Here is a 25,089-nt window from a genome sequence, read left to right as displayed (position 1 = left end):
TTGAATATTCAGCTAATTGAAGAACGAGGTAGAATAAACTTTCAATTATCCAGTTTAATGAGGGGTAGTAGTATCACAGATAATTCTAAAAAATAAATATTTACTTTATTTATCTACACTTGGATATTTGTAAATTGACTATTAAAAATATCTCCAGATTCCACTCCTCAATAGCTGAGTGACTTTGAACCCCTACTTAACTATACATTCTTTCTCTAGCACTTTTAATCCTGCATTTTCCTCCAGTTCCTCCTGTCTTCATGTCACAAATACAATCGAGCTTAAAGAAAAAAAATTCAGTAATCTTGCTGCCCCTCTAGCTATTTCCCATTCTCCCACTGCACAAATTATCACTGGTGCTTTCATCCCTCCCTCGGTAATTCCATCATTTGATTTCCTTTTCCCCAAAAAACTCTAAGTCTATTCCTGATCAACAACCTTCAAATGTAATCTTTTCTCAGGCATCATTATATCTCCTTTGTCACTAAATTTTCAATAAAAGACCTATTCTTCAAACTGTCCTTCCTCCTTGATGTTCACTATCGCTTCTCCAGTTTCTCCTTGTCTATCATCTTCTTTCATGTTCCTTTCCATGAAGAAGAACCACAACCAACACTTCAAATAGTTCTTACCAAACTTCAATCTCATATTTCTGTTCTTCCTTGATGGCCCCAATGTCACCTCACTCCACATACCTAAGCTGAACTCATTTCAACCCCTCAAATACCTTCCCCATGGAGGCATGCTTCACCATCCCCCACTCCAGATATCTTAAATGGTATCAGTCTGTGAGCAACAGTAGTTCTTTCTTTGTAATGTCTCTAAGATAGACCCTTTCTTCTCTATTCTTCCTGCCAACATCCTATACCAATACTTCATAAGGTCTCAAGGGCATAACAGCAAGGCTCGGTATAGTAATCTGGATCTATCCTTTCTCTCTGAAGCCCTGCTCCCCTCCCACACAAACACTATTCCACTTCCACTTCTTCACCCCAATCCATCAAATCCCATCAATTCCTCAAGTTCCAATTTCAAAAACCCTAATCACCTGTACCACATGCTCTAGCACTTACTCACATGCTGCCTTACACTGCTCCAAATGAATTATGTGTTTATGTCTTGTCTTTCCAATTAGACTATAACCTTTCTAAGGTTAGAATTATGCCTTCTGCTTATTTATTAATTGGTTATAACCTACAGGAAAAATTCAAACACTTAAGCATGAAAAATAAATTCCTTCACAGTCTAAACCCAATCTACCACTCTGAAGTCATCTCTCACTGCCTCTTCCAAGCAACTATGTCACCATCCTCTTCTGCCTCTGTGCCTCTGCTCAGACTGTTCTTGGCCAAGATATCCCAGGCCACCATTCTGTCAAGCCACAACTCATTCCTCAAGTCCTATGGGCAAATTATGTGATCTCTGAAGAGCTTTACCAAATGTCACAGGCAATAGTCTCTTCCTTTAAGCTGCTGCCCCTCCTCAAGCCCTTTATAAATGCCCACCAAATCACAAAGGGCCACACATAATTCATCCCTCCAGAAATGATGAAAAGTTAAGAGAAAGGAAAGAAAAGGATACAGAAGAGGACCTAGGAAACGGGAGTGGAGAAGAAAGTTGCTACCGATTCATAGAGTTCACTGAGGACCCTTACAAGAACCATAGCTCCAATTCCGTTCCAAATCAACATTCCCTTTCAGAAACACTGTTTTGTAAAGGCACTGCAGAGGATGCAATAACAACAGAAAAGGCAATGGTACTGCAAGGAAAATATAACCTAAAGACCTTCAATATCTTACCTCCTTCTTCCTTGACTTCTTCGCTAGGCTCTCCTGAAAGAGGCTCCTTTGTGATAGGATGATCATCTCTGTCTTCTTGGGTAAATGGCCCAGGCCTGAGTATAATTTTCTTCCCTCTCCTTGAGCTAGTGGCCTGGAGTTTTCCTTTACCAATATGTATATTTAGGGGCTGGGAAGACTCCAAGGAAGGTAGAGTGATTCCCTGAGAGATGGCCAAATCAACAGCTTCTAAAACTGGTGCATTTGTGTCCTGGGTGAGCACACGAGAGTCTGAAGGTGGGTCCTCCACACCAAGCTGTTCTCCTGCATCCTGTACAGACTGTACTTCAAGGCCAGCTGCTCTGCCATGACTTGGAACCCAGGACAGTGACACTGACCCCAAGTCTTTAACGTGGTCCAATTCTGGCTTAACAGCTGACTCTAGGTCTAAGTCATCCTCCTCCTGGTTGCCCTGATGCTGGGGGGAGTCTGTCAGTGTAGTTCTTCTCTTTTTACAGGGCAACATTTTGCAAGTCCCACTTCTGTTCCATTCTGAAAGGATAAAAGCAAGTTCTTATCACATTCACATTAATTAATGATAATAATATTTCCTCAAATATCTTTTCATTTATTCATGTTCAAACATGAACACAGCATTTTACACCAAATGCACAATCTCCCCACCAGGTGGGAGCTGAGAGAGTGGTTAGAGTGCCTGAGTTCAAACCCTAACTCTATTACTAATTAGTATGTTATCTTGGCTGAGTGACTGACAACCTCTCTAAAGTTCTGTTTCCTCAACTGTAAAAAATAATAATTGTTCTTACTTCGTGGAGTTGTTACCTGAATTAAATAGTAAGTGACTAGTGTTAGTTATTTTTATTACCATCAGGAAGGCAGAATAACATGATGCTGAGAGCAAACTGTGGAGTCAAACTATCTGGATTTGTTTCCCAAGTCAGCTTCTCTGCAGCTTCGTGACCTTGCAAAAGTTACTTAACCTGAAACTCAGTTTCTTCTGCTATAAAATGAAATAAAAATAGCACCTACATCATTAGATAGTAATTTATTACATCAGTAAATGTTTACTATTGTTGCTTTTATAAACAGGTATTTCCATTAACAGAAACAAGCCAAAAGCAGGGTTTGGTTGTTCAAAAAGGTTAGGCTATCTTAACAGAAATTTTTCGTTGAAAACAAGAAAGAGATTCTTAGTGTTCTCAATACTATGTTACTTCTGGACTCTTGGCTTCATATCCAGTCATCACTACTTTAAGGGCAACAATAACCTAAACTGGAGAGTATTTTATGTTTGTATAGCACCTGTTTGCAAACCTCTTTTATAGTACTTATCACTTTTTTGATGGCTTCTTGTCTCGTTTCCATTTCCATCCCCCTACACTGTGTGCTTTCTGAGGGAAAGGACCCTTTCAACTAGTACCTCTTGTACTCTTCAGCAGTATCTGCTCTATTGTAGATACTCAATAAATACTCCTCAAATAAATGAATGAATTAAAGAGGGCATGAACTTCCCATTCTGTGCTTCATTCTATGCAGCTTGGACCAAGAGCATTATATAGAAACCGACTGCATCTTTCTGCCCCCCTCCTCAAAGTTTACTCTCCATAAAATAGGTCCAAGAATAGAATAAGCTGCCTTGTGATACAGTGAGTTCATCACTGACAATGTTCAAGCAAAGCCTGAACGTCCATCTATCAGGGCACTAGATGAAAGCTTGGACTAGACGACGGCAAAATAGAGTTCTTTCTAAGAGTCTGAACCTTATAGTTAGTTTTAAACCTCCCTCATATTCAGTTTCTCCAGGACGCTAGGAGAAATTCCCCTGCCCCTGCCAAATCAACTGATATCCTTATACTGGTAATTAAAGCTCAATAAGGACGTGAAATTCCGCTGATCCCTGTGAGGGAGGGTGATAAGAGAGAAAGAAGTAGAGTGGGAGTAGTTTAGGAGAGTCCTATACTTCACAGACAAATTACTGAGGTCCAAGGAAAAGAAAAGAGGGAAGGGGAGGGAAGGAAAGAAAAGGAAAAGAAAAGAAGCTACTATTCAAAGTCAGCAGCGTGCAGGGATCAGCCCTGAGCACTTCAAACACAACAGTGGCTCTAAAGAGGGCCCCCTTTGGGAACTGGAGTCAGACCAACAGAGTGAATGAATGCAAATACGGAGGCAGCCCCAGCGAGGACCCCTCCTGGGAAAAGCTTTCACAAAGGGGTCCTAACTGCGCCTTTCACCCCGGCGCCGAGCGCTGGCCCAAATCCCCGCTCTCAGCTATTCACCTTCACTCCCCTACCTCTGTCATGCACCCCGCGCCAGCCCTCAGACCCGACCGCCTCAGCCCGGACATCCTTCGCCCGGACGTCCAGCGCCCTCCTGCTTCTTCCCGCCCCACCGTACACGACCCAGTACCCTCACCAGCCGGCCCGATCCCGCGGAAACTCGGCTTCTGTACCACCGGAAGTCAGCCAACGGCAGCGAGTGACGTGCGCGCCCCCGCGTCGCTGTGCGCGGCGTCAGGGCGTCAGGGAGCATGCGCCAACCACAGGCGCCATCACATTTTAGGGCTGAATGAAGCCGAAGGGTTGGTATGTCAGTTGTTGGCAAAAAAATTTAAAGGAAATACCTCGCTTTCTCTGTCCGTGGAGCTATCCTATTCAAATCAAAACTGGGGTTGAGGTTCGGTGGTTTAATTTGACAACTTATCCTCGCCGCAAGACACCTAGAATACAGGACCGAAGAAATGGAGAATTCGTAAAATTTCAAAAAGAGGAATCCTTGCTTTACAAATAGTGCAGTTTCCTGAATGAAGGTAAGGCAGTCTTGGACTCAATCCATAGTAATTATTCATATCTGTATAATACTCTGCATTTTACAAAATGCTTTCACTTTATCAGAAGTGATTTAATGTTCACAATAAACCCTATGGGGCAATAGGTATTATTACACCTTCCAATTTACACAGGACAAATTTTGGGCTCATCTGGGTAGGTGATTTCACAAAGATACATAGCTATCAAAAGGAGTCAGGTTATCATAACTAGCTTCTAACGTATTAATCCAGTGCCCAGGAAGGTGCCTGGGGCATAGTCGATGTTCAGTAAATTCAATTTATGTGTTCTGAATAAATGAATGACTCTAAGAACCATGTTCTTTCCAGTTTTCTAGAAGGACAGAATGTCAAAGCTGGAAAAATACATTCAACTCTCCCACTTTACAGGTGAACCACCAACAAATATTTATGCATTTAAATAATCTATTTGACCTGATTCTGTCTGTAAACAGAACCCGACAGGATGAAAGTACCCACAGCCAAAATAGAGGGTGAAATTGAAGTGCTCGAGGAGATAATCGCCAGCAGTCTGGCTCTAACCTGAATCACCCTAACTCTTCCAGATGCCAAGGAAGTCTCTAGAAGCTTGGAGTTTCATCTGTGTCCTGCTTTTGAATCTACAGAATACACAGATCTGTTGATTTGCTCTTTCTCTTTCACACCCCTAAGCACAAGCACCTTTAAGCACTTGAAGCTTTTGAAAAGAGAAATATCCAACACTTACTAACTTTGACATTCTTCATTAGTCTCTGGGGTTTTTTTGTTTGGGGGGGTGGTATTTATTTATTTTCCTAGTAGAGGTACTGGGGATTGAACGCAGGACCTTCTGCCTGCTAGGCACGCACTCTACCACTAAGCTATACCCTCTCTCTAGTCTTTGTTTTTAAAGTTTTAATTTACACACTACAAAACCCATCCGTTGTTTTACTTATACAATTAAATTATTTTCAATAAATCTTCAGAGATGTGCAACCATCACCAGGTTTTTGTCTTTAATCAGAGCTTCTGAAGTTTAAGAATTTCCATAATAATCTTTAGTGGTCTCAGAAATGCCTAACAATAATGGCAATTGATACTGAAATGTAGGCAATATAGAATGTTGTTTTTTCCAAAATCCTGGGCCCCCTCTGGCCCAGAACATTCTGCTGCTATATTAAGCCCAGGAACCCGGAATCACAAGATCTATAAGCTCTTATATGCTAAAGTACCTACACTTCTTAGGCCTCCGGGTTTTCGCCTTATAGACTCGCAGCCCATCAGTGGGCGGGATCTGATTCTCAGGAAATCTTGGCGATGGGAGGGGTCCCCTCCCAGAGATCTTCCGGAAAGGGGCGGGGCTTGCCTTCCGGAACTTTTCGGACAGAGGCGGAGTCTTCTGCCGAGGGCCGTTCGGAAGAAGGCGGGGCCTACCTCGCATCAGGACCAGTCTGGCTGCACCTGCATCCTTAGCTCAGAGCATCCCTGGAGCATCTTAAGAGGCGACCGCAGCTGGCAACCGGGGATCAGACCGTCGCAGGAGGTGTCCGCCGGACACCTTCCCCCTCCCCTGACCTAGCGCTCTGCAGCGGCGGCCTCGGTACTGACCGGAGGTTCCCAGAGTTGTCTGACCATTGCAAAAGCATTTATCGCAATAGCCTCTGATTACGACATGGCTGAGATCACCAATATCCGACCCAGCTTTGGTAAGTAGAATCTGGCAAACTAAGTCTGGTGTAGGCGAAACCGTTGCAAAGCCAACAGCTGGGCAGAGTGAAGCCCAGATCAGGGCCTTCAAGTGTCGCCCCCTCTAGAAGCGGGCCTGTGGTCGTGGGTAGCGGGCGGAAGATAGCAACTGAACTTGAGCTATGGGCTGCAGGGGCTGGTAAGGCCAGAACCACACAGAGGGTGGGAAGGACCAGGATGCTAAAACCTTGTATAGTGCACAGTCAGCACTGCTGGAGGTGAGAAATAGCGAGCTTGCAGAGGACCTGAATCCCTCCTTCTGGGGGAGGAGAGGTGAGGTAGGCCGAGCCCTCCCCCTTGGGACACGCAGGGCGGTGCCCCTTCCTCCCCCTCCCACTCCTCAGGGCTGCGGGGGAGGGAGGTGGCAAGGGGGATGGGGCATCAAGATGGCAGCTTGGAGACTGTGGGATGTGTGGCTGACAGCCAGGGGGAGGCGGCGGCCTCTGGGGAAAGAGAGGTGCGGGGGTGAGGAGCAAAAAGGAAGCCACTCCTTAAGCCGGTCAGCTGGATGCTGAGGCTAGGAGGCCCTGCAATTTCTATTCTGCATCGTAATGGTGGGGTCCGTCCGATGCTACCAAATGGCGCTTGGCGCTGCTGGGCTGGAGGATGACGTGATGTCTATTTCTGGGCCTCCTGGCAGTGCCTAGGCTCTTCTTCCCGGGTCTTTGTTCCCTGTTTCCTTGGTATGGCTTTTCAAAAAGGGGGACTCACCCGCGCTGGTGCTGGCGGGGGCCCGATCCAGGCCAGGCCTGAGGGGGAGGGGCGAAAAAGGCCGAGCCCGGGGGAGGCCGCTTTGTGTACGGGAGAAAGCATTACGTCATCTCGGAGCGGCTGGTCCCTGACCCAGCCCTACGGGCTCCAAGATCAGTTACACTCCCTGGAGCAGAGGGTGGGGTGGAAAATAGGGAAGCAGATGGGAAAGAAAAGCTGGAGAAGCAAGTTTTTCCTCTTGAGAGATTCCTCCAAAATGTGCTTGGGTAGAAAACTTCCTGTGTTATGCTTTCCTGGCCCGAAAATAAAAAAGAATTGCCCTGCTTCTCCCTTAGTTCTACCCCAGTTTGTATGAGAGAAACCAATGAGAGTTGCTGTCCGCCTAAGGTTCCTTCATATTCCTTAAGAGATTCTATCTCGCAAACAATCCAAAAGGTTTGAGCATCCAGACTCCAGTGTTTAGGGTGGGGCCACAATCCAACTAGGAAATGGCTTTTCTCACTCCCAAGTAAGAGGTTTATGGAAATGAACAGAACCCAGTGTGCTCTATCCCTTCAATGCCAGGAAGAAGACATCAGATCAAACAGATCACACCCATTAACTGCTTTTCCCACTGATTCCCCAAGGCTGAATCATGATTATATTTCTTTCTTCCATCTCACCTACTGCATCTTTTTTTAATGTATTTTTATTGAAGTATAGTCAGTTTACAATGTTTCATCTACTGCATCTTTGAGTCCTAAATTTCCAAAAGAGATGCCCCTTTTGTGATCACATGAGCACCTCATGATTTTCTTCCTGGTCTTTCTTTTTTTTTCTTATGCCTTCTTACCAACATTTTCTTTCCTGTCATTGCAGTTCCAGATTCCTTGGAAGGTTAGATGGTGCAGAGCATAATATGTGATTTCATTTAGAAGGACTATTAGTGGAAAAAAGAAAAGAAATTATAAAGGCCTTTTACATACTACATTTTATTTAATCCTTACAAATACCCTTCAGTGTATTCATTATTATATATACTTGCCAAATGAGGAGACTGAGCTGAAGGGAGATAAAAATAACTTGGCTGAAGTCAAACAAACTAGTTAGGGTAGTGTTAGGCTAGAATCTAAACCAATTTCCAGTTGATGCCAAAGTTCATTTTCATGTCACTGTATCACACTGGCCTATTTGACAGGAAAAGGCTGTTTTAGCAAAGGAAGTGTCAATAAGCAGGACTGGTCAGGGGCTGAAAGAGTTGGACAAAGCCCAGATGTGTCTTGCAGAACTTTAAACCCACACAGTCTCCTATGCAGAGAACCATCACTTCTGACTTTTTCCCGTCTCATAGAGTACTTCATTTCAAACTCCATAGCCCTTGAGAGATATACCAAGCCAACACTCAATTATCCGTGACGTTGGAGGACAAAAGGAGCAAGCAGCATGGGTCACTGCAATTTACAACTACTCGAAAACATTCATTTAGCCATTAATTCCAGCTTCCTTTTCCCACCACACTTTTGACTAAAGCAAGACATAGGGTCCTGAGTTTCACTATCTCTGATTTTTCTAGTTCACTGCCTTGGGTGTGGAGGAGAGAAGCGGGAATTAAGAAACACTAAAATGAAGAAGAAAGTGGAGCAGGGGGGAAGGGTATAGCTCAGTGGTTAGAGGATATGCTTAGCATGCACAATGTTCTAGGTTCAATCCCCAGTACCTCCATCAAAATAACTAAATAAATAAAGCTAATTACTTACCCCCCCCCCAAAAAAAAGCAAAAGTGGGAAACAGGGTGGAGGAGTGTGCCTAGATAATTCGCAAGTGGATTCATCTGTTTCTTCATCTCTCCTGAAACATAAGAATCCTTCATATTCTCTTTTACCCATTCCACCCCTGTTTTCTAGCAGTAAAAGTTGAGGCAGTGGGATCTCTCAAGATCACAGAATAAATCTATGGTAGAGCCGAAAGGATCTCTCAGATGTCTCCCAACCTGGGCCTTTCAAACTCCCTTTCAAATCGTTCTCAACAATAGAATTGTCTTGGTAGTTCCCTGTTTTTCTCTTCTCACAGAGAGAATCTCTGTTCAGTTTTACTAAGCAGTAGCGGTTTTCGGGAGAGTCCCTGACTGGCAAACGGAGAGCCACTTTTTCAAATTGTACCTATTCTGACTGACAGTTGAATCCAATCAATTGTTCAAACAAATATTTACTGAGCTCCAATTAGACGCAAGAGACTAAGGGATTCAAAGACGAACAGGATGCTATTTCTGCCCACTCTCAAGGAGCTTACTGCCAAGTCTGCTCCCATTTTGTGAAACCTCTCCCTAACAGCTCTTATTTCGCTTGCTACTCTGAGAATAAATGCTCTTATTCAGTATGGCCATGGACACGGTCACTTCGGTTTATTTTGTTAATGGCTTTACTCCTAATCTATATTATTTCAAAATGTAACCACTTATTTTCTTACATAGTCCCATCTTTCAGAGAACCATGGAATGTTTGAGGCAGAAAGAATTTCAGAGACATTTAGTCCAATTCCCATGGGTGAAATCCCTTTTAGAATATGCCTGACCCATGGCAATCCAACCTGTGTTTGAAAGTTTTCAAATTTAAAGTATAAAAATTAATTAATTTTGAAAAAGAAAGTCTTCAATTGAGATTCACTGCCTCATGAAGCAGCCTGGGCCACTGTGAGGCAGTTCTTACAATAATTTGATTCTAACTCTGAGTCAAAACCTGTCTTGTAGCCTGTACGCACTGGTGTTAGACCTGTCCTCCAAAGTAAAATCAAATCAGACCTCCTTCCAGAAAAATGCCTTTAATTATTGAAGAAGGTTATTATTCCTAGAACCCTTAGCTCCTCATTTGATCTGGTTTTCAGGTCCTCCACTATTCTGCTTATCCCTAATGTAGAGACAATCTGGTGTCAGGTAGACCAGAGTTTAAGTCTCATCACTGCCATTTGCTACTCTCTGGCCTAGGGCAGATTTGAGTCCCCAGGTTCCTCAGTTGTAAAGCAGGGATATTAATGATACCTATTCAATGAGATCTTTGATTCAGATGGAGAAAGCTCTAGCACAATGCCTGGCAGGGATGTCATAAATGTACGCAAAAAATAGCAGTAAATATTCTTGTACACAATAGAACACTCCATGTGTGTTGTGATCAGTGCAGATAAAATGACACTCCCCCTCCTATGATATGGATGTTGTACTCATGGTATAAGTTGGTATTAGCCTAATTATACTCCAAGCTTGGTGTCACCTCAACTACTAAGTTATTTTCACTCAGATTCATCATGTAAGGTCTCCCATTGCCTATTAATAGATTTTAAAGGCCAGATAGAATTTTACATTTATCCCTGTTATATGTAATCATATTGATCTCAATCTCTTTTTCCAATCTGTGGATACTGTTTTGAGTTACTAATTCATTTGTTCACTGAACACTTACTATGTGCCACGTGGTTCCAAGATCTAGGAATATAGCAGTGAACAGTCAGTATTTTTACTAAGCTTATCTAGTGAGGAAGGACAGACAAATATATGTTGGGGGTAATAAGTGCTGTGAAGAAAGATAAATCAGGGTGATGGGGATATTATCTCACTTGAGGCAGTCAGGAAATGCTTCTCTGATAAGATGAGTTATGAACAGAGGCCTGCATTTTGTGAGGATGTGAGCTGGCAGATACCTGGTGGAAGGATGTTCCAGGAAGAATCTGGAATATGCTTGAATCACATTTATTTCCTTAGTTCTTCCTGCCGTACCCAAGCCTTCCCTAAAAAGTAATGTGGATAACTATAGGCCGTATGTAGATCTTTAAGGCCTAAACTCAATTTGGCTTCAGTGAATTTAAGGGGGAAAAAAATCCCCAGACCTAATTATTTAAGTCAGGAGCCCAATTTGTGTAGGGGAAGATAAGACTAGAGGAAGGGAAGGGAAAAAATGTGTTTCTCTTTAGTTACTTGTTTACTCAACAAATATATGTTAAGTACCTGCTAGGTGTTTTTAGTGCTGAGGATACAGAAATGAACAAAAGAGACAAAACCTATGTCATTATGAAACTTACATCCTAGTGGAGACAGACAATAAATAGTAAAATTATATGTGTATTTATATATATTCTTGTGGGGGGGTTGGGGACTGAGAGAATATGACAAGCCATATGGAGAAAATGAAGAGAGCCAGGAAGTGTGGGTCTCAGGGGTGGAAACGGTTACGTTTTTAAATAGGGTGGTCAGGGAGGATCTTACTAAGAAGGTGACAGTTGAGCAAAGATCTGACATTTTCCATAGTCCCTGTTTCTTCCTATGTAAAATACTTGTATTTTAAATACCTGGGAGCTGAAATGTGGAACATATTTTAAAAGTACCTAGACCCAGAGTTCTTCTACTTCTTACCACCCACTCGTTTTTACCATACTTGGGCACACTTCCAAAACCATCAAAAGTCAACCCCACATCCTTCCACCCCACCTGTCAGTCAGTGAGTCAACACAGGCCCACTGTTGCAAACCCTGCGCTGAATGCTGTGGAATATCCTCCTGAAACCAGACACAGCTCATGCCCTTGGTAACAGTTGAGGTGAATGGGTTCCCATGTAAAAAGGTGACCTACAGCACTTACCAGGCAGCTTTATGTGAAAGACAAATCAGTATGAGCAAACCAAGTCCATAAGCATTGAAGGAAGGCCAAGAAAAAACAGGCAGTCAGGTGGAGCGCTTCAGGGAAGGCTTTCTAGAGAAGACAATATTTCATCCAAGTTTGGTTGAAAGGAAGAGCCATGCATTGATTGGAAAGGATAGGTGAGGGCATCTCTAAGACGGGGGAGTAGTTCATAAGCCCAGATGAGCAAGTTTTGCTTTGGAGGCCAGGCTGCAGATTAGCATGGCTCCAGCACAGCCACTAAGCAGGGATGCTCTGGACAGGGCATTGAGGTCCACCAGCCTTGACATGTCTCTGGTCTCCACCTTCAGATGTGTCACCAGTGGTGGCCGGCCTCATTGGGGCCTCTGTGCTGGTGGTGTGTGTCTCAGTGACCGTCTTTGTCTGGACATGCTGCCACCAGCAGGCAGAAAAGAAGCACAAGACTCCACCATACAAGTTTATTCACATGCTCAAAGGCATCAGCATATACCCAGAGACCCTCAGCAACAAGAAGAAAATCATCAAAGTGCGGAGAGACAAAGATGGCTCTGGGAGGGAAGGTGGACGTGGGAACCTGTTGGTGGACGCAGCAGAGGCTGGCCTGCTGGGCCAAGACAAGGGTTCTAGAGGACCTAACTCTGGATCTTGTATAGATCAGTTACCCATCAAAGTGGACTATGGGGAAGAACTGAGGAGCCCCATTGCGAGCCTGACCCCCGGGGAGAGCAAAACTACTTCTCCATCATCTCCAGAGGAGGATGTCATGCTAGGATCCCTCACCTTCTCAGTGGACTATAACTTTCCGAAAAAAGCCCTGGTGGTGACAATCCAGGAGGCTCATGGGCTGCCGGTGATGGATGACCAGACACAGGGCTCTGACCCCTACATCAAAATGACCATCCTCCCCGACAAGCGGCATCGGGTGAAGACCAGAGTGCTGCGGAAGACCCTGGACCCTGTGTTTGACGAGACCTTCACCTTCTATGGCATCCCATACAGCCAGCTGCAGGACCTGGTACTGCACTTCCTCGTCCTCAGCTTTGACCGCTTCTCCCGGGATGACGTCATTGGGGAGGTCATGGTGCCGTTGGCTGGGGTAGACCCCAGCACAGGCAAGGTACAGCTGACCAGGGACATCATCAAAAGGAACATCCAGGTGAGGAGAAAGAGTGTGTTGGGGAGGGATGGTAGGTTGGGGGAGAAAAGGGGACAAATGGCAGGGGGAGGGGGTGGGATAGTTGGCAAAGAGAGGCTGTAGAGAGGAAGCTCTTGGCTATCAGTGTTAGGCAGTGGTCAGAGTAAGACAGACAGCCTGGCTGGTTAGATCTCCAAGAACACCTCCTCCAAGTTCCTAAGGAAAGAAAGGCAAGTATCTTCCTGAAATTTCACTTAGTAGTGGGCATCCTGATGCCATATCCAGCTTGCTTGGAGCAGGCTGGCTCACCAGTCCTAGACCCCATCACATCATGGATGTGGGGGCCAATTTCTTCTCCAGAATAACGTGTGATCCTCTTCTAGTGCACTTAGTTGTCACAGCTGAGAAGCTCTGAAAGTAGTTCAGTAACTTCCCCCTCAGCTTCCCTTTCCCAACAGAAACTTAGAGTTGTGTAAGTAGTATCATGTATATGACTTCTGATAACCATTTTATAAATGCAGCTTAATAAATGACCTCAGCCTTTGGGCCCCTCATCTAGGCCCAAGCCTTTACCATGGACACCTCTCCCTTCTCTGTTCCCCTTCTCCTCCCCCACTGTCCTCCCTGTTTGCATTTAAAGGGAGATGAGAGCCCTTCATCCTACCTTCTCTCCACTAGGCCAGCATTGGCTCTCGAGTTATAATTTTAGGGATGGAAGAATGGTAACGCCACCCCGACTAGTTCATTTATTCCTTCCTCAACTGGGGAGGCAGCGTGGTTCTGTGGTTAAGCACTAGGGCTCTTGAGTCGGACTGCCCAGCTTCACGGTCCAGCTCACCACTTTCCAGCAGTGTGATATGGGTGAGTCCTTCACCCTTCTAAGAGTCTATTTCCCCATCTGTAAAATGGAGCTGATCATATTGCCTTCCTCACAGGTTATGAGGATCAAGTGAGAGCATACACCTGGCATATGATTGCCCTTGTGGAGATTTACTTTAGTGGAAGAGAAAGAAATAAATCTTGGCAATTCTCATATAGTGAGTGTGGTAGGTGCTATGAAGGAAGTTGTTGAAATTTTAGAGTTTCATTCCTTTTTCAGGATTTAACATAAATGGTTGATAGCAAGGACTTTGAAATCAGACCTGCATTTGAATCTAAAGTCCACCAGCAAAGTGACCTTGAGCAAGCTGCTTAAATTCTCTAAGTCTCAGTTTCTTATAGGAATTAAGATGATGATTTTACTTAGTCCCTAGCACTTAGTAAACCTTCAGTAAATAGTAACCACTATTATTATTATTATTTCTATTATTAATAAAGTTTGCTCTATGGGAGAGATAATGTGGTTTGTAGATATTTCTATTTTGTTTTGACAAAGTGAAGGAAGACAAGGGAGGCCCGGATCCACGGGGAAGAGGGTAGAAGGTTCAGAAAGGATATCAGAGCCACTAAAAACAACTGCACATAGAGCCCTGCCTAGAGGTGCCTTACTTATGTCGTACTGCCTCTTCCACCTTCAAGCCCACGCTGGACCCAATGGGGAGGCGGGAGGCTCAGAACTGGACAGAGGCTTCCAGGCCAGCAGGGCTGAGCGTGCAGTGAGCTCCCAGGAGGGTTTGGCCACTGAAGGAGGACACTGTGCTGTGCCAGGTTGGGGATGGGAGGCAGGCAGCAGTCCCCCTGGAGATGTGTGCCTACCCTCTCTGCTGTGTAGTAGGCACCTGTCCCACTGCAGCCAGCCTCGTCATGCCATTACCCAGAGAACTGCTGTTGCCACGTGGCACACTCAGCTCTACCTCACAGGGACCAAGGGGAGTGCAAACATTTTAAAGACTATTAGAGGCCTTTGGTCAGGGCATAAACACTGGTCCATTGCTAGAATACAGTAAGACATCCGAGAGTCCCACACAGCAGGAGCTGTCGTGTAGTCTGAGCTTGGAGTCAGAGGCCCAGACAGAAGCTGCAGTAGTGATCTGTTTCATCCCCCTCCATCCCTTCCCCTCTCTCCATTTCTTTTCCTCCCGATTCTGCCAACCCACTTCCCTAATTCCCAACTCCCCTTTATAGCAGCTCCAGTGTCTCCTTCCTGCCTTCATCTAGTTCTTAGGGGGGTCCTTTCTACCACAGCCTTCCCTGTAGCACCAGCCTTGGTAAAGCCACCAAGTAGCTGGACTCCTCCAGATGGCTCGTACACTCACAGCCCACAGCTGAGAGTGGAGCATGGCTCTGTGCCAAGCTGCAGCTGGGAAGAGACTGGCAAGGAAAGGGACTGACTTGGGCTGGGAACAAAACAGCCTCAAATCCAGGACACTGGGCAGGGAGCACAGACAATGGCATTTGCTAAACTGCCAGGGGCTCTTGGCAAGAGCCAAGCTTCTTTCCACTTTATTAACTCCCTTCAGGAGGGATAAGCCAGGCAGGACTGGGATTCCGAGCTACACATCCCCTGGGAGCAGCCCGACAGGACACCCAGAGCCTGTGCAGCCCCACCCCTCTCAGCCTTCCTAAACCTGTTTGCCCCAACCAGTGCCTGTAGGCAGGGCTGTGTTCCATCCTGGGTCATGGCTGTCACCCCCCTAGTCACTTGTCCCCCTGCTTCCCTAGTAGTGCAGCCTCCAAATGTCTACCCTCAGCCCTCCCTACTGTAGCCAAAAGTCTGCCCTTTCTGGATCTCCCCTTGGCTCAGCAGTTAGAGCTGCCTGGGACTATTCCACCCTGTCTGTAAAGAGCTTTCTCTGGTCTGTGTAAGGCATTCCCGTATACTATGGGGCCAAAGATTCCGGGGTGGAGATTGGTAAGAATTGCATTTCTCTAGACAACTCCCCACCCCTAACTGCATTTCCTGACCTTTAGCAGGAAATTCAACTCTTGTCCTTTCCATTATCACAGTGTAGTCTTCTTGAAGAAGCCCAGGACTGGTCACCATTTCTGACTCAGTCCGTTTCACTCCCTAATTCTGGGCAAGCAGTTACCTTCTCTGGGCCTCAGTCTCCCTTTGAGCTGGATCATGAAGGCTAATGGGGTCACTTCGTGGGAGCACTCTCAACTCTGATGAACATACAGAATGATACAAGCAGCATTAAAAATTAACATTTGAGGGGGAGGGTACTAGCTCAGTGGTAGAGCCCATGTTTAACATGCATGAAGTCCTGAGTTCAATCCCCAGTACCTCCACTAAAAAAAAAGAAGAAAAAATTAACGCTTGATTATTAGTGAAAGTTCACAGTATGAACTCTATGGGGGGGAAGGTATAGCTCAGTGGTAGAGCACATGCTTAGCATGCACCAAGTACTGGGTTCAATCTCCAGTAACTCCATTAAGAAATAAATAAGTAAACCTAATTACTTCCTCCCCAAAAATATAAATAAATAAAAATAAAAACAATAAAAATAAACTCTATAATGCCCCCAAATCTCTGAGTTGGACATAGGAACTATGAACTGGACTTTTTTCCAGTGGCAGCTTTTTTTTTCCCCTAATATTTTATTCAGATAGAAATAAAAGTAAATTTACATTCCCATAGTGCATCCCCCACAAGGAGAAGGGAGGTGGTGCAGAGAGGTCTGGGGTAAAGAAAAGACAGCAGAAAAGAGTGATTTACAAAGTGGATAATAGAGAGTTGCTAGACTCCTAATTTCTTCAGGTCATTGTTTTCCAAACCATTTCCTGTCTTTCTACCACCAGATTGGTGTTCATGACCTAGGACAATGGTCATGGGAATGAGAGGATTCTTAAAATCTCAGATTTACAAGAGACCTTAGAGGTCATCCAGTCTAGTCAAAAGGGACTGAAAAGAGAGAAAGAGAAAGGAATGTCAGTTTTCCAGGAACAATAAAGAAATAAACAATAAAGGAAGTTGCTATGGATGTGTACTGGGGAGAAGACAGGGAAGGGGGGGGTGGATGTGGTTGAATGTTGAGGTCTTTGTTTCTTTTGTTTTCCCACGACTGTGATTTATGTCGAGGTAGCGCTTAGAACTTCTAGCCCCAATAAAGGTTTATTGAGGATGCATGAGTCCACCGAATGTAAAGCTTCTGTGGCTTGAAAAATCTGGAAGGGGCTCTGCTAATTACCAGAAACAGACTTAACCCTTGCCTAACTATTTCCTTCAGCTGAACATCTTTAGGACCACCGCTCCTGCTCCTCTTTTCCCCTCAGTGAGAAAGGGTCCCGCTCTCTGAAACCAAAGCCTCACAACTCTGTCAGGCATGGATAAAACCCTTTCTCCCCCTTGTCCTTCTGCTTGCCTGCCCCTCAGCAGGGTCTTTACCTCACTAGGCCAAGGGGATGGGAAACAGAGTTCGCTCCCAGCCCTTGACAAAGAGCCCTTGAGAAAGAGCCATTGATAATGCTAGCTACTCAGAGTGGGAATTGGGTGGAAGAGAGGGGGAACTGGGGGAGTAGGGGGTGGGGGGAGGGGACATGAAATGCTGGCCTTCAATGCAGAATGGAATGGCATTCAGGTGGTGTTGTGGCTGCAGACTTGGGACCACAAAGGGACAGCTGAATGGGGACGGGCATTCTGCCCATGTAAAATGGCCAAAGGTGAAGGAGCAGAGGGCGGGATCAGATGGAGAACAGTTGCCTGAAGAGTGATGTTAGGGGAGGAAATTATTAAGAGGGGAACCAAAAGTTGTCCACTTTTCCAAAGAACTAGGGAAGGGGCACGGGGATTTAGGATGATTTTGCTATAATGGATGAATTAAGAAACAGAGTTTTAAAGAAGTAATCAGAAAATCTAAGCTATAATATTGTAATCAATGTTATTTTTACAAATAAAACTATTTTTTAAACTCTGTTTTTTAAATCAAATTTCCCTTTTACCCCACCTAGCCTTCTTCTGTATACAAAGTTAGAATTTTATTCAAAGATTGTATATTTAATATTTAGATACCAATATTCAAGTGTGGTCCCAGAAATAGATTTCAAATCTAGTCAACATTTCATTATTCATGAAAATGGAAGGGAGCTGTGGCCCAAATAATCCAAAAGTTCTTTTTGATCAGCACTATCTACTGGAACTTTCTATGATGATGGAAATGTTCTATATTCACACTGTCTACTATGGTGGCCACTAGGCACATGTGGCTATTGAGCACTTGAAATATGGCCAGTGTGACTAAGGAACTAAAATTTTAATTTTATTTATTTTTAATGAATTAAAAGTAAAATTTAAATAGAAAATGAAAAAATTTTAAATAAATTTAAATAGATACATGTAGCTGGTGGATATTGCATTGGGCAGCTCAGTTCTGAATGATTTGGAAGGCATTTGATTTTCTTTATGATGAGGGATTACTTTCCTGATGCCAGTTTAGTAATGTAAATTAGTTTACATTCTCTGATTGTGTTCTGACTGATGTCAAAAGGAAGCAGCCCAGAAGTATACTGATTAACCAGGGCAGCCAGCCTGTGATTTTAAACTGGCTGAGGGTACTTCCTGTGAATATAATCAAGAGCCAACAATATGTATGTTATAGATAAGGAAAAAACAAGGGGCTTCAATCTAGCAGAGAAAACCATGAAAATCTTTTTTAAAGTCTATTCTCTTTTATATTTCATTTTCAAAAGCTAAAGTCTAAGTTTAAAGTTTAGTCGTGTTCTATGCCCTATGAAAGGCATGTCCATATGCTCCTGGTATGAAATACAGCCTTAAGAAATTTTTTTAAGTAAATTAATTAATTAAATTAAATTTTTAAAAAAGAAAAAGTTTAAACCATGTGAAAATATTATCACAGTTTCATTCCTCAAGATGACTTAAGACTTATAATCGGTAGGGAGGTATAGCTCAGTGGTAGAGCGTGTGCTTAGCATGCACGAGGTCCTGGCTTCAATCCTCAGTGCCTCCAAAAAAATAAAACAAAACAAAAAACCTAAATTAAAACAAATTTTAAAAAATGTAAACCAGTGAAAACCAAAAAAAAAGACATAATCAAAGCATGAACTATTAGGTTTTTTTCCCCCTTATTATTCACTGATGAGCTAATTAAATTATTTACTGCTATTAGCCTTTCCTGCACCAGACACACCTAAGCAGGTAGTGCACTAGCAGGCGAGCTTCTTGAGGATGAGGTCCCTCGTTGTCCCTTTTCAGCCCTAGCTGATAGCAGAGTGCCTGGTACTTAGTAAGTGGACAAGAAGTCATTTTGGTGGATATGTGGCTGGTATATGGAAGACTGGTACTGAGTTTAGTCTATTTCTGCTGAATCTAAGAATTCCTGTAGTAGCTGACATTTCTTTGGGACTATGAAGAATACAAGAAATAAGATTTGATTGTGGAGGAATGATTTTTGTCTCGAATTGAACTTCTGTCCTAAATGCCTCCAATCCCACCTCCTTTTATTTCCCTGGTCCCAGCCTCATCTCCACTTTTTTTTTTTAAGCAGCTCTTATTTCCTTTTTTAAAAATTATTTTTGGGGGGTAATTAGGTTTATTTATTTATGTATTTTAATGGAGGTACTGGAGATTGAACCCAGGATCTTGTGCATGCTAAGCATACAGTCTACCACTGAGCTATACCCTCCCCCATCATCCCCACTTTCTAAGCTAGAAACACAAGAAATATTCCTCCATTTCTTCCCTCTCGCCTATATTTACATCCAGTTAGCCACTCCAAACCAGCAAATTCTGACAATTCGTCCTGAGACATAACTTACCCCACATCTGTCTCCTCTGCTACCGCCCTGGTTCCTGGCTTTGTCAGTTTCTTCCCTAGCCTGTTGCAGCAGCCTCTTAACTGAGCTTTCTGACTTTCACTAGAATAACATGATTATGAATATATTAACAACAACTTTGTCACTACTATGCTTACAGACCTCCTCTCACCTGTGTGCTGCTGGTGGCTCTGCTGCTTGGTCAGCCTGTCTCCACTGCCCTTCACCTCCCATCCCCCAACCCACCTCTCCGGGTTCCCAGCCCATCCCCCCTGCCAGCACCCCAAATTCAGGCACACTCGCCACTCACCATCCTCTGAACCCAGCCTAGCCTACCTTTCAGCACCCAATGCCTTGGTACCAGCCACTCTACTGCTCTGCTCCACGTGGTCTTCTCTTTGTCCAGTGCCTCAGTGGCTCTTAACCCCCTCAAACTCAGCCTGGACATCAGCGGGCAAAGCCTTCTTTGAATCTCCCAGCGGCACTTAGGCTTCTTACTTTTCGGACAAGTAAATATGTTTACATCTCTCTCTTCTACTCCATGAGAAGTTCCTTGGGAGCAAGAACTGAGTTCTATCAGCTTTGAATCCCCAACACCTGGCATGTAGTATCCAATCTTGTTTAAAATGTTCTTGGAGGACCAAAAAAAAAAAAAAAAAAAAAAAGGAACAAAACCAAAACCAAAAAATGAAACCAAAAAAGAGAAATGTTCTTGGAGGGCTGGAGGGTTTTTCCAAGCTCAAAATAGAGCCTAGCGTAAAATTTAAAGGTGGGGAAACAAAGATGTGGAGAGGAAGCTGCCTTGGCTGGAGAAGGGCATATACACTGAGGCAGGCAGAGCAGGTGTTGATATTTAATGGAGTAACAGACTCCAGAAAGTTCAGGGACTTGCCTAGCGCCAGGTGGTGAGTAAAAGGCAAAGTTAAGACTCAAACTCAAGTTTCCTATGTCCCACTATACAGCCTTCAAAACTATTTTATCACAAAAACCAAATGAAACTAGGAAAGAATGCATGTCTCGTATACACTGTGTGCTGGGCACTGTGGTGTTTTACAAATTCTAACTTACTGCATCCTCTTCCTAACCCTGTGAAGTAGGTACAATATTTAACTCCATGTTATAGGTGACAAAGTGGAGGTACAGAGAGCTCAAGTAACTTGTCCCAGATCATACTGATAAGAAGCAAAGTCAGAATTTGAATCCAGGCCAGTCTGACTTCAGAGTCTGTACTCTGAAATACTAGGCTACACTGCTTCTCCGTGCAAATGATTTTATTCTGTATCAGGATTATGATTTGAACATTTCCTTTTTCCCCTGCGTGCTTTCTGTGCCGTGGCCTGCACCCTCTGCTGGGATCCCATCTGCTATTTCTTCTCCACAGAAGTGCATTAGCAGAGGGGAGCTCCAGGTGTCTCTGTCATATCAGCCTGTGGCACAAAGAATGACAGTGGTGGTCCTCAAAGCCAGACACTTGCCGAAGATGGATATCACCGGTCTCTCAGGTAGCAGCTATTTACTTCAACCTATTTCTATCTGTCTACCTCCTCCCCCCTCAACTACTGCCCCTTGCCTGTGACCCAGGCACCTTTCAGGACCCCTGACGCCTCTCACTTTTCCCCCTGTTCCTCTCTGTCTGCATTCTTTTCCCAATGAATGTAGCCAGGGAGGAGATTTGGGTGAGCAAATGAGGTCTTTACATTTGGTTGGGTATTCTAGTGATATGCGTGGCAGGTGCTGTGCCCTTGCCCTGGGTGAGACTCTCAAAAAGACAGCAGGCTGTTGTCATTCCCCGCGCCCTAGAGAATGCTTGTCGGTGTCGTGGGGTTTCTTCAGCCCTGACTCTAGCCAGTTGTTCAGTTCCATTCCTGCATGGTTTCCTTGGCCCCTTGTCCAGGCAGGCAGATGTGCACACAGTTGGCATGCACTTACTGTGCAGTCACTAAAGACCACACGGGGGTGGCCAAGGAGATGAACAGAACCCCCTCCTCCCCAACATGAAGTCACCACTGTACAGGAGAGGACTGTGTCATAGGCCTGTCTCCCTTTTTCTTATCTCTTTGGGGGCCCCAGATCCTTACGTCAAGGTGAACGTCTACTACGGCAGAAAGCGCATCGCCAAGAAGAAAACCCACGTGAAGAAGTGCACTTTGAACCCAGTCTTCAACGAGTCTTTCATCTACGATATCCCCACCGACCTCCTGCCTGACATCAGCATCGAGTTCCTCGTCATCGACTTCGATCGCACCACCAAGAACGAGGTGGTGGGAAGGCTGATCCTGGGCGCGCACAGTGTCACAGCCAGCGGTGCCGAACACTGGAGAGAGGTCTGCGAGAGCCCCCGCAAGCCTGTGGCCAAGTGGCACAGTCTGAGCGAGTACTAATCCTGTTCTCCTCGCCTCTAACCCCGGGGCCGGGCTGGGCGGGGATGTGGCGGGGAGAGAGATGACAGAGGGAAGCGGACTCAAAACCTCATTTTAGTTGTAGAAGAAAATTTCTTACAAAACAAACCCCACAAAGAACCACCCCACATGACCACAGCTGCAGATCAGTTCTTAGCGATGATGATTTTTCTCCTTTGCAAGGCACTAGAAATTCCTTTTTTTTTTTTCAAATGGGGAAAAAAAGAAAGGGAAAGACCTCTACAAGTCTATATATAACAATGTAACCTTATACTTGCATGTCTAATACAAACTGAAGAAATTAGGCTAACTGCCAACATCAAGTTACAGATTTTAATCCATGAAAATTGTGTTTTGTGCCGAATTGTATTTGCTGATTACCTGAAATTGATCTCTTTTTATTGGGCTTCTCTGGAGAGTTATTCTCACACCCCACCTCTGCAGAATATTTTGCTCTTGTAAAACCTCATGTTTTCATCATCTCTATCTTTTCTCCCTGTTACCTCTTCCATCTCTGCCCTTTCACTGAGCTCAAGGTCCAGAGGTCTGTAGTAAGCCAAGAAACAAAGGTGGAATGGATAAAGCAGTTTTCAGGAGAAAGACCGAGAAATGCGGTTTGTATGCTGTCAGCCCTCCTGCTATGAAGGGGTAAAAGGCAGTCCTTGATTAATTTGTGATCAAGTATATGAAGACATCAGACTTATTAGGTAGACTTTAAGTTTACAAAACTAGATGACTTCTCTAAAAAGAGCTTTGGGGACTTCAAATTCAGCTCTAGGATAGGACCAGTGAACACATCCAGCTGATCCCAAACTCTGTCTGCAGTATGAAGACAAGGAAAAGAAAATGAGGTGACTGCCATCTCCCTTTGTAGCTGTATATGGAAGTGACAGCCATTTGTTGGTCGATGGGTTAGAAATCATCAGAGGTTTGAAGGATTAAACTGGCCTTTGCTTCTCCAGTGATGCTAACCATTGAGAAGCTTAGAGTCTTCTCAAGTAGCTTAGATGAGGTTAGTTTGGCTTCATAAGGAAAAGGGCCTTCAGAAATTATTTTTTCTCCTTAAATTTTTCAATAATGGCTCTTAAAAATAACTAAATGAGGAAATGCAATTAAATGAATAATAAAGATGACTTAGATTCTTTCAGAACATCCTTTCCCTCAAAACAAAGGGCTTAGTTCTTAAGACTTATGAATCTCAAGAGAAGAGGAAGGAATGGGGGGACCACAGATGTCAATCCTCCTGCCAGTGGACAAGAGAGGTTGAGAGAGATTCAGCATCTTGCTGGGATTAGAATTCACATCTCCTTATTCCCAGTCTAGCCGTGTCTCTAAAGTTGAGACTTTTCAGATGGCAAAGACTTCATTGATAATAAGTAAGCCTGGATAGGTAGTAGATATTTTTTTGCCAGCCTGAAGAGGAACTCAAATAAGCAGCGGCTTGAACCAAGGCCTGAAAGATGAGCCAAGATTGAAAACCCACATTCATACAAGAACATCACGATCTAACTTGCTTCTGAAAAGGGAGCTGGAAAGCTGAGTTTCCATGGAGAGAGTGGTGATGTTGCCTTTGACGATCCCTTAACTCTTGTGGATTTAATACTAATCTGTGTCCCTGCATCCTTTTTTTCCTTTTTTTCCCACCTGGATTCTTGACAATGCAGAGCAGTTCTGAGCAGGCACAAAGCCCACTCTCTGTTCTTGTCCCTGTCAGCCCCCAGCCCCCATAATTTGACTCACAATCTCACCATCAGTTGGGTTCACACCACCAGTCTCTATCCTGCACTCCATGGAATGTAAATACTGTATCATACGTAGAAGAAAATAATTTTTGTTTTCTAAAAATGCATTGAGATAGTTTAATGTAAATCTGACAGGAGCATTCTGAAGCCCCATTAGGAAAAATTTTAAATGGTTCCTCTTCATCGCCTTAATGTCTAAAGATCAGAAATCGCTGAGCAGCCCACTTTTGTTTCCTTCCCAGAAACAATGCGAAGCAACAGGTGGAGATAGTCCGGTCTTTGCCCTGCTGTGTGTGCCTCTGTAGCTCCTCCCGAGGGAAGTCTGGGAAAACAGCCTCATGCCAGTCCTCTCTTCCCCATCTCCTGGTAGCTTTATTCCTTGCATTCTTTGGGTCTACTGAGCAGTGGGTGGTGAGGTGACAGGGGGGAACCAGGAGTTCTGTTGCCTAGGAGCTGCCTCAGTGTCTTTCTCAGAAAAGGGCAAAGAGGCAAACAGTACAGGGTTCCTCCCTCCTACCTCAGGCTTGATCCATCGTGCCCTTGACTTTGCCGTCCCAAAGTTTCTGAGCTGACTTTGGCTTTCACAGTTGCTCCTTCCAGAGCTAACTGATAAGGGTGGAGGAGGAATGCCTCCTCCTAAGAGTCAGTTGAAAGACAAGAGAGTCACATTCTAGCTTTTGTACAAGGCACTCATGGTCAGGAATAGGTTAGGGAATGGTCACTTCTGATTTTCCAAGAGTCAGTCCTTCTCTGCTGATATCTTGATTCCCTTGGGAAGACAAGAGTTTTTTTTCTTAATAACAAAAGTCCCTTTATGACTTATTCCTTCTTTCGGTTCTTCTCAGTGGAGCACAGCTGAGATGTACACGTTTATGAGCAGTGCTCTGGATGTGAAAACAGGCAGAACTGGTTGGTGGGCCAGGTGCGGCTTGCTCAGGAGAGGGAAAAATGCAAGTCCTTTTTCTTGGAAGGCTTTTCTTATTGCCAGGATAGTGACATTGCCCTCACCGTGATTCTTCTCCGATGTGGTCGTCTTTCTTTACCTTGTGTCTTCTCTTGTAAAAAATGAAACTCTAAAATAAACATGTCAAATTAAAAAAAAAAGAAAAAAAAAAAGGAAAAATCGAAAAAGCTAACATGAATTGTGTGAAACTGCGTAATGCTGTAACGCTAACCTACAATATGTAATGCTATCTTGTATGTTGAATTTGTTAATGCACCACACAAGTGCAAAATAAAGACTGATTCACATTAAATAGACCCAGTGACATCAGCATGATTTTCTTGAAAGCTGGATGACAATGAATGATGCTAACACTCAGACTCCAATAGAATGTGGGCATGTTTTCCAAAGTGTGGTTCAGAATCTTCTGGGACACTTGTTGAAAAATGCAGATTCTAGGCTCCAGACCCAGAGTCTTTTTTTCTAGTCCTTCTGTTTTCCTCTTAAAATGTAATGTTTGAGACTATAACCACCAG

The 25,089-nt window shown here is 44.2% G+C and overlaps 2 protein-coding genes across 4 annotated transcripts in view; one reads left to right on the top strand and one right to left on the bottom strand.

The window, feature by feature from the left end:
* GON4L (gon-4 like) overlaps nt 1-2,304 on the bottom strand; it is a 62,639-nt gene extending 60,335 nt beyond the window's left edge. The window contains 1 exon segment of the mRNA XM_032464079.1: nt 1,800-2,304. Within this exon segment, the coding sequence (XP_032319970.1) occupies nt 1,800-2,304 (505 nt within the window).
* A 3,717-nt stretch (nt 2,305-6,021) lies between these two features.
* On the top strand, nt 6,022-24,870 carry SYT11 (synaptotagmin 11). 3 transcript variants are annotated; one of them, XM_032464109.1, is made up of 4 exons: nt 6,022-6,308; nt 12,013-12,839; nt 20,851-20,971; nt 21,540-21,850. In XM_032464109.1, exons 1-4 carry the CDS (start codon nt 6,275-6,277, stop codon nt 21,848-21,850), a joined length of 1,293 nt encoding a protein of 430 aa, XP_032320000.1. In that variant the 5' UTR covers nt 6,022-6,274. The 3 variants fall into 3 exon arrangements, with proteins under 3 accessions (XP_032320000.1, XP_032319999.1, XP_006174637.1); XM_032464108.1 differs by having other exon boundaries at nt 6,023-6,308; nt 20,851-20,974; nt 21,531-24,870; XM_006174575.3 differs by having other exon boundaries at nt 6,027-6,308; nt 20,851-20,974; nt 21,540-24,870.
* The last annotated feature ends 219 nt before the right edge of the window (nt 24,871-25,089 follow it).

The sequence above is a fragment of the Camelus ferus genome, chromosome 21 (genome assembly GCF_009834535.1).
Source record: "Camelus ferus isolate YT-003-E chromosome 21, BCGSAC_Cfer_1.0, whole genome shotgun sequence".
NCBI lineage: Eukaryota > Metazoa > Chordata > Mammalia > Artiodactyla > Camelidae > Camelus > Camelus ferus.
This window is presented reverse-complemented; position numbering and strand designations above follow the sequence as displayed.

What these genes read in the sequence shown, in the direction of transcription:
- SYT11 (XM_032464108.1), top strand. Translation starts at nt 6,275, where the DNA reads ATGGCTGAGATCACCAATATCCGACCCAGCTTTG. An exon ending in CAATATCCGACCCAGCTTTG is followed by an intron (nt 6,309 to 12,012) that starts GTAAGTAGAATC and finishes CTCCACCTTCAG; the next exon opens with ATGTGTCACCAGTGGTGGCC. An exon ending in TCATCAAAAGGAACATCCAG is followed by an intron (nt 12,840 to 20,850) that starts GTGAGGAGAAAG and finishes TCTTCTCCACAG; the next exon opens with AAGTGCATTAGCAGAGGGGA.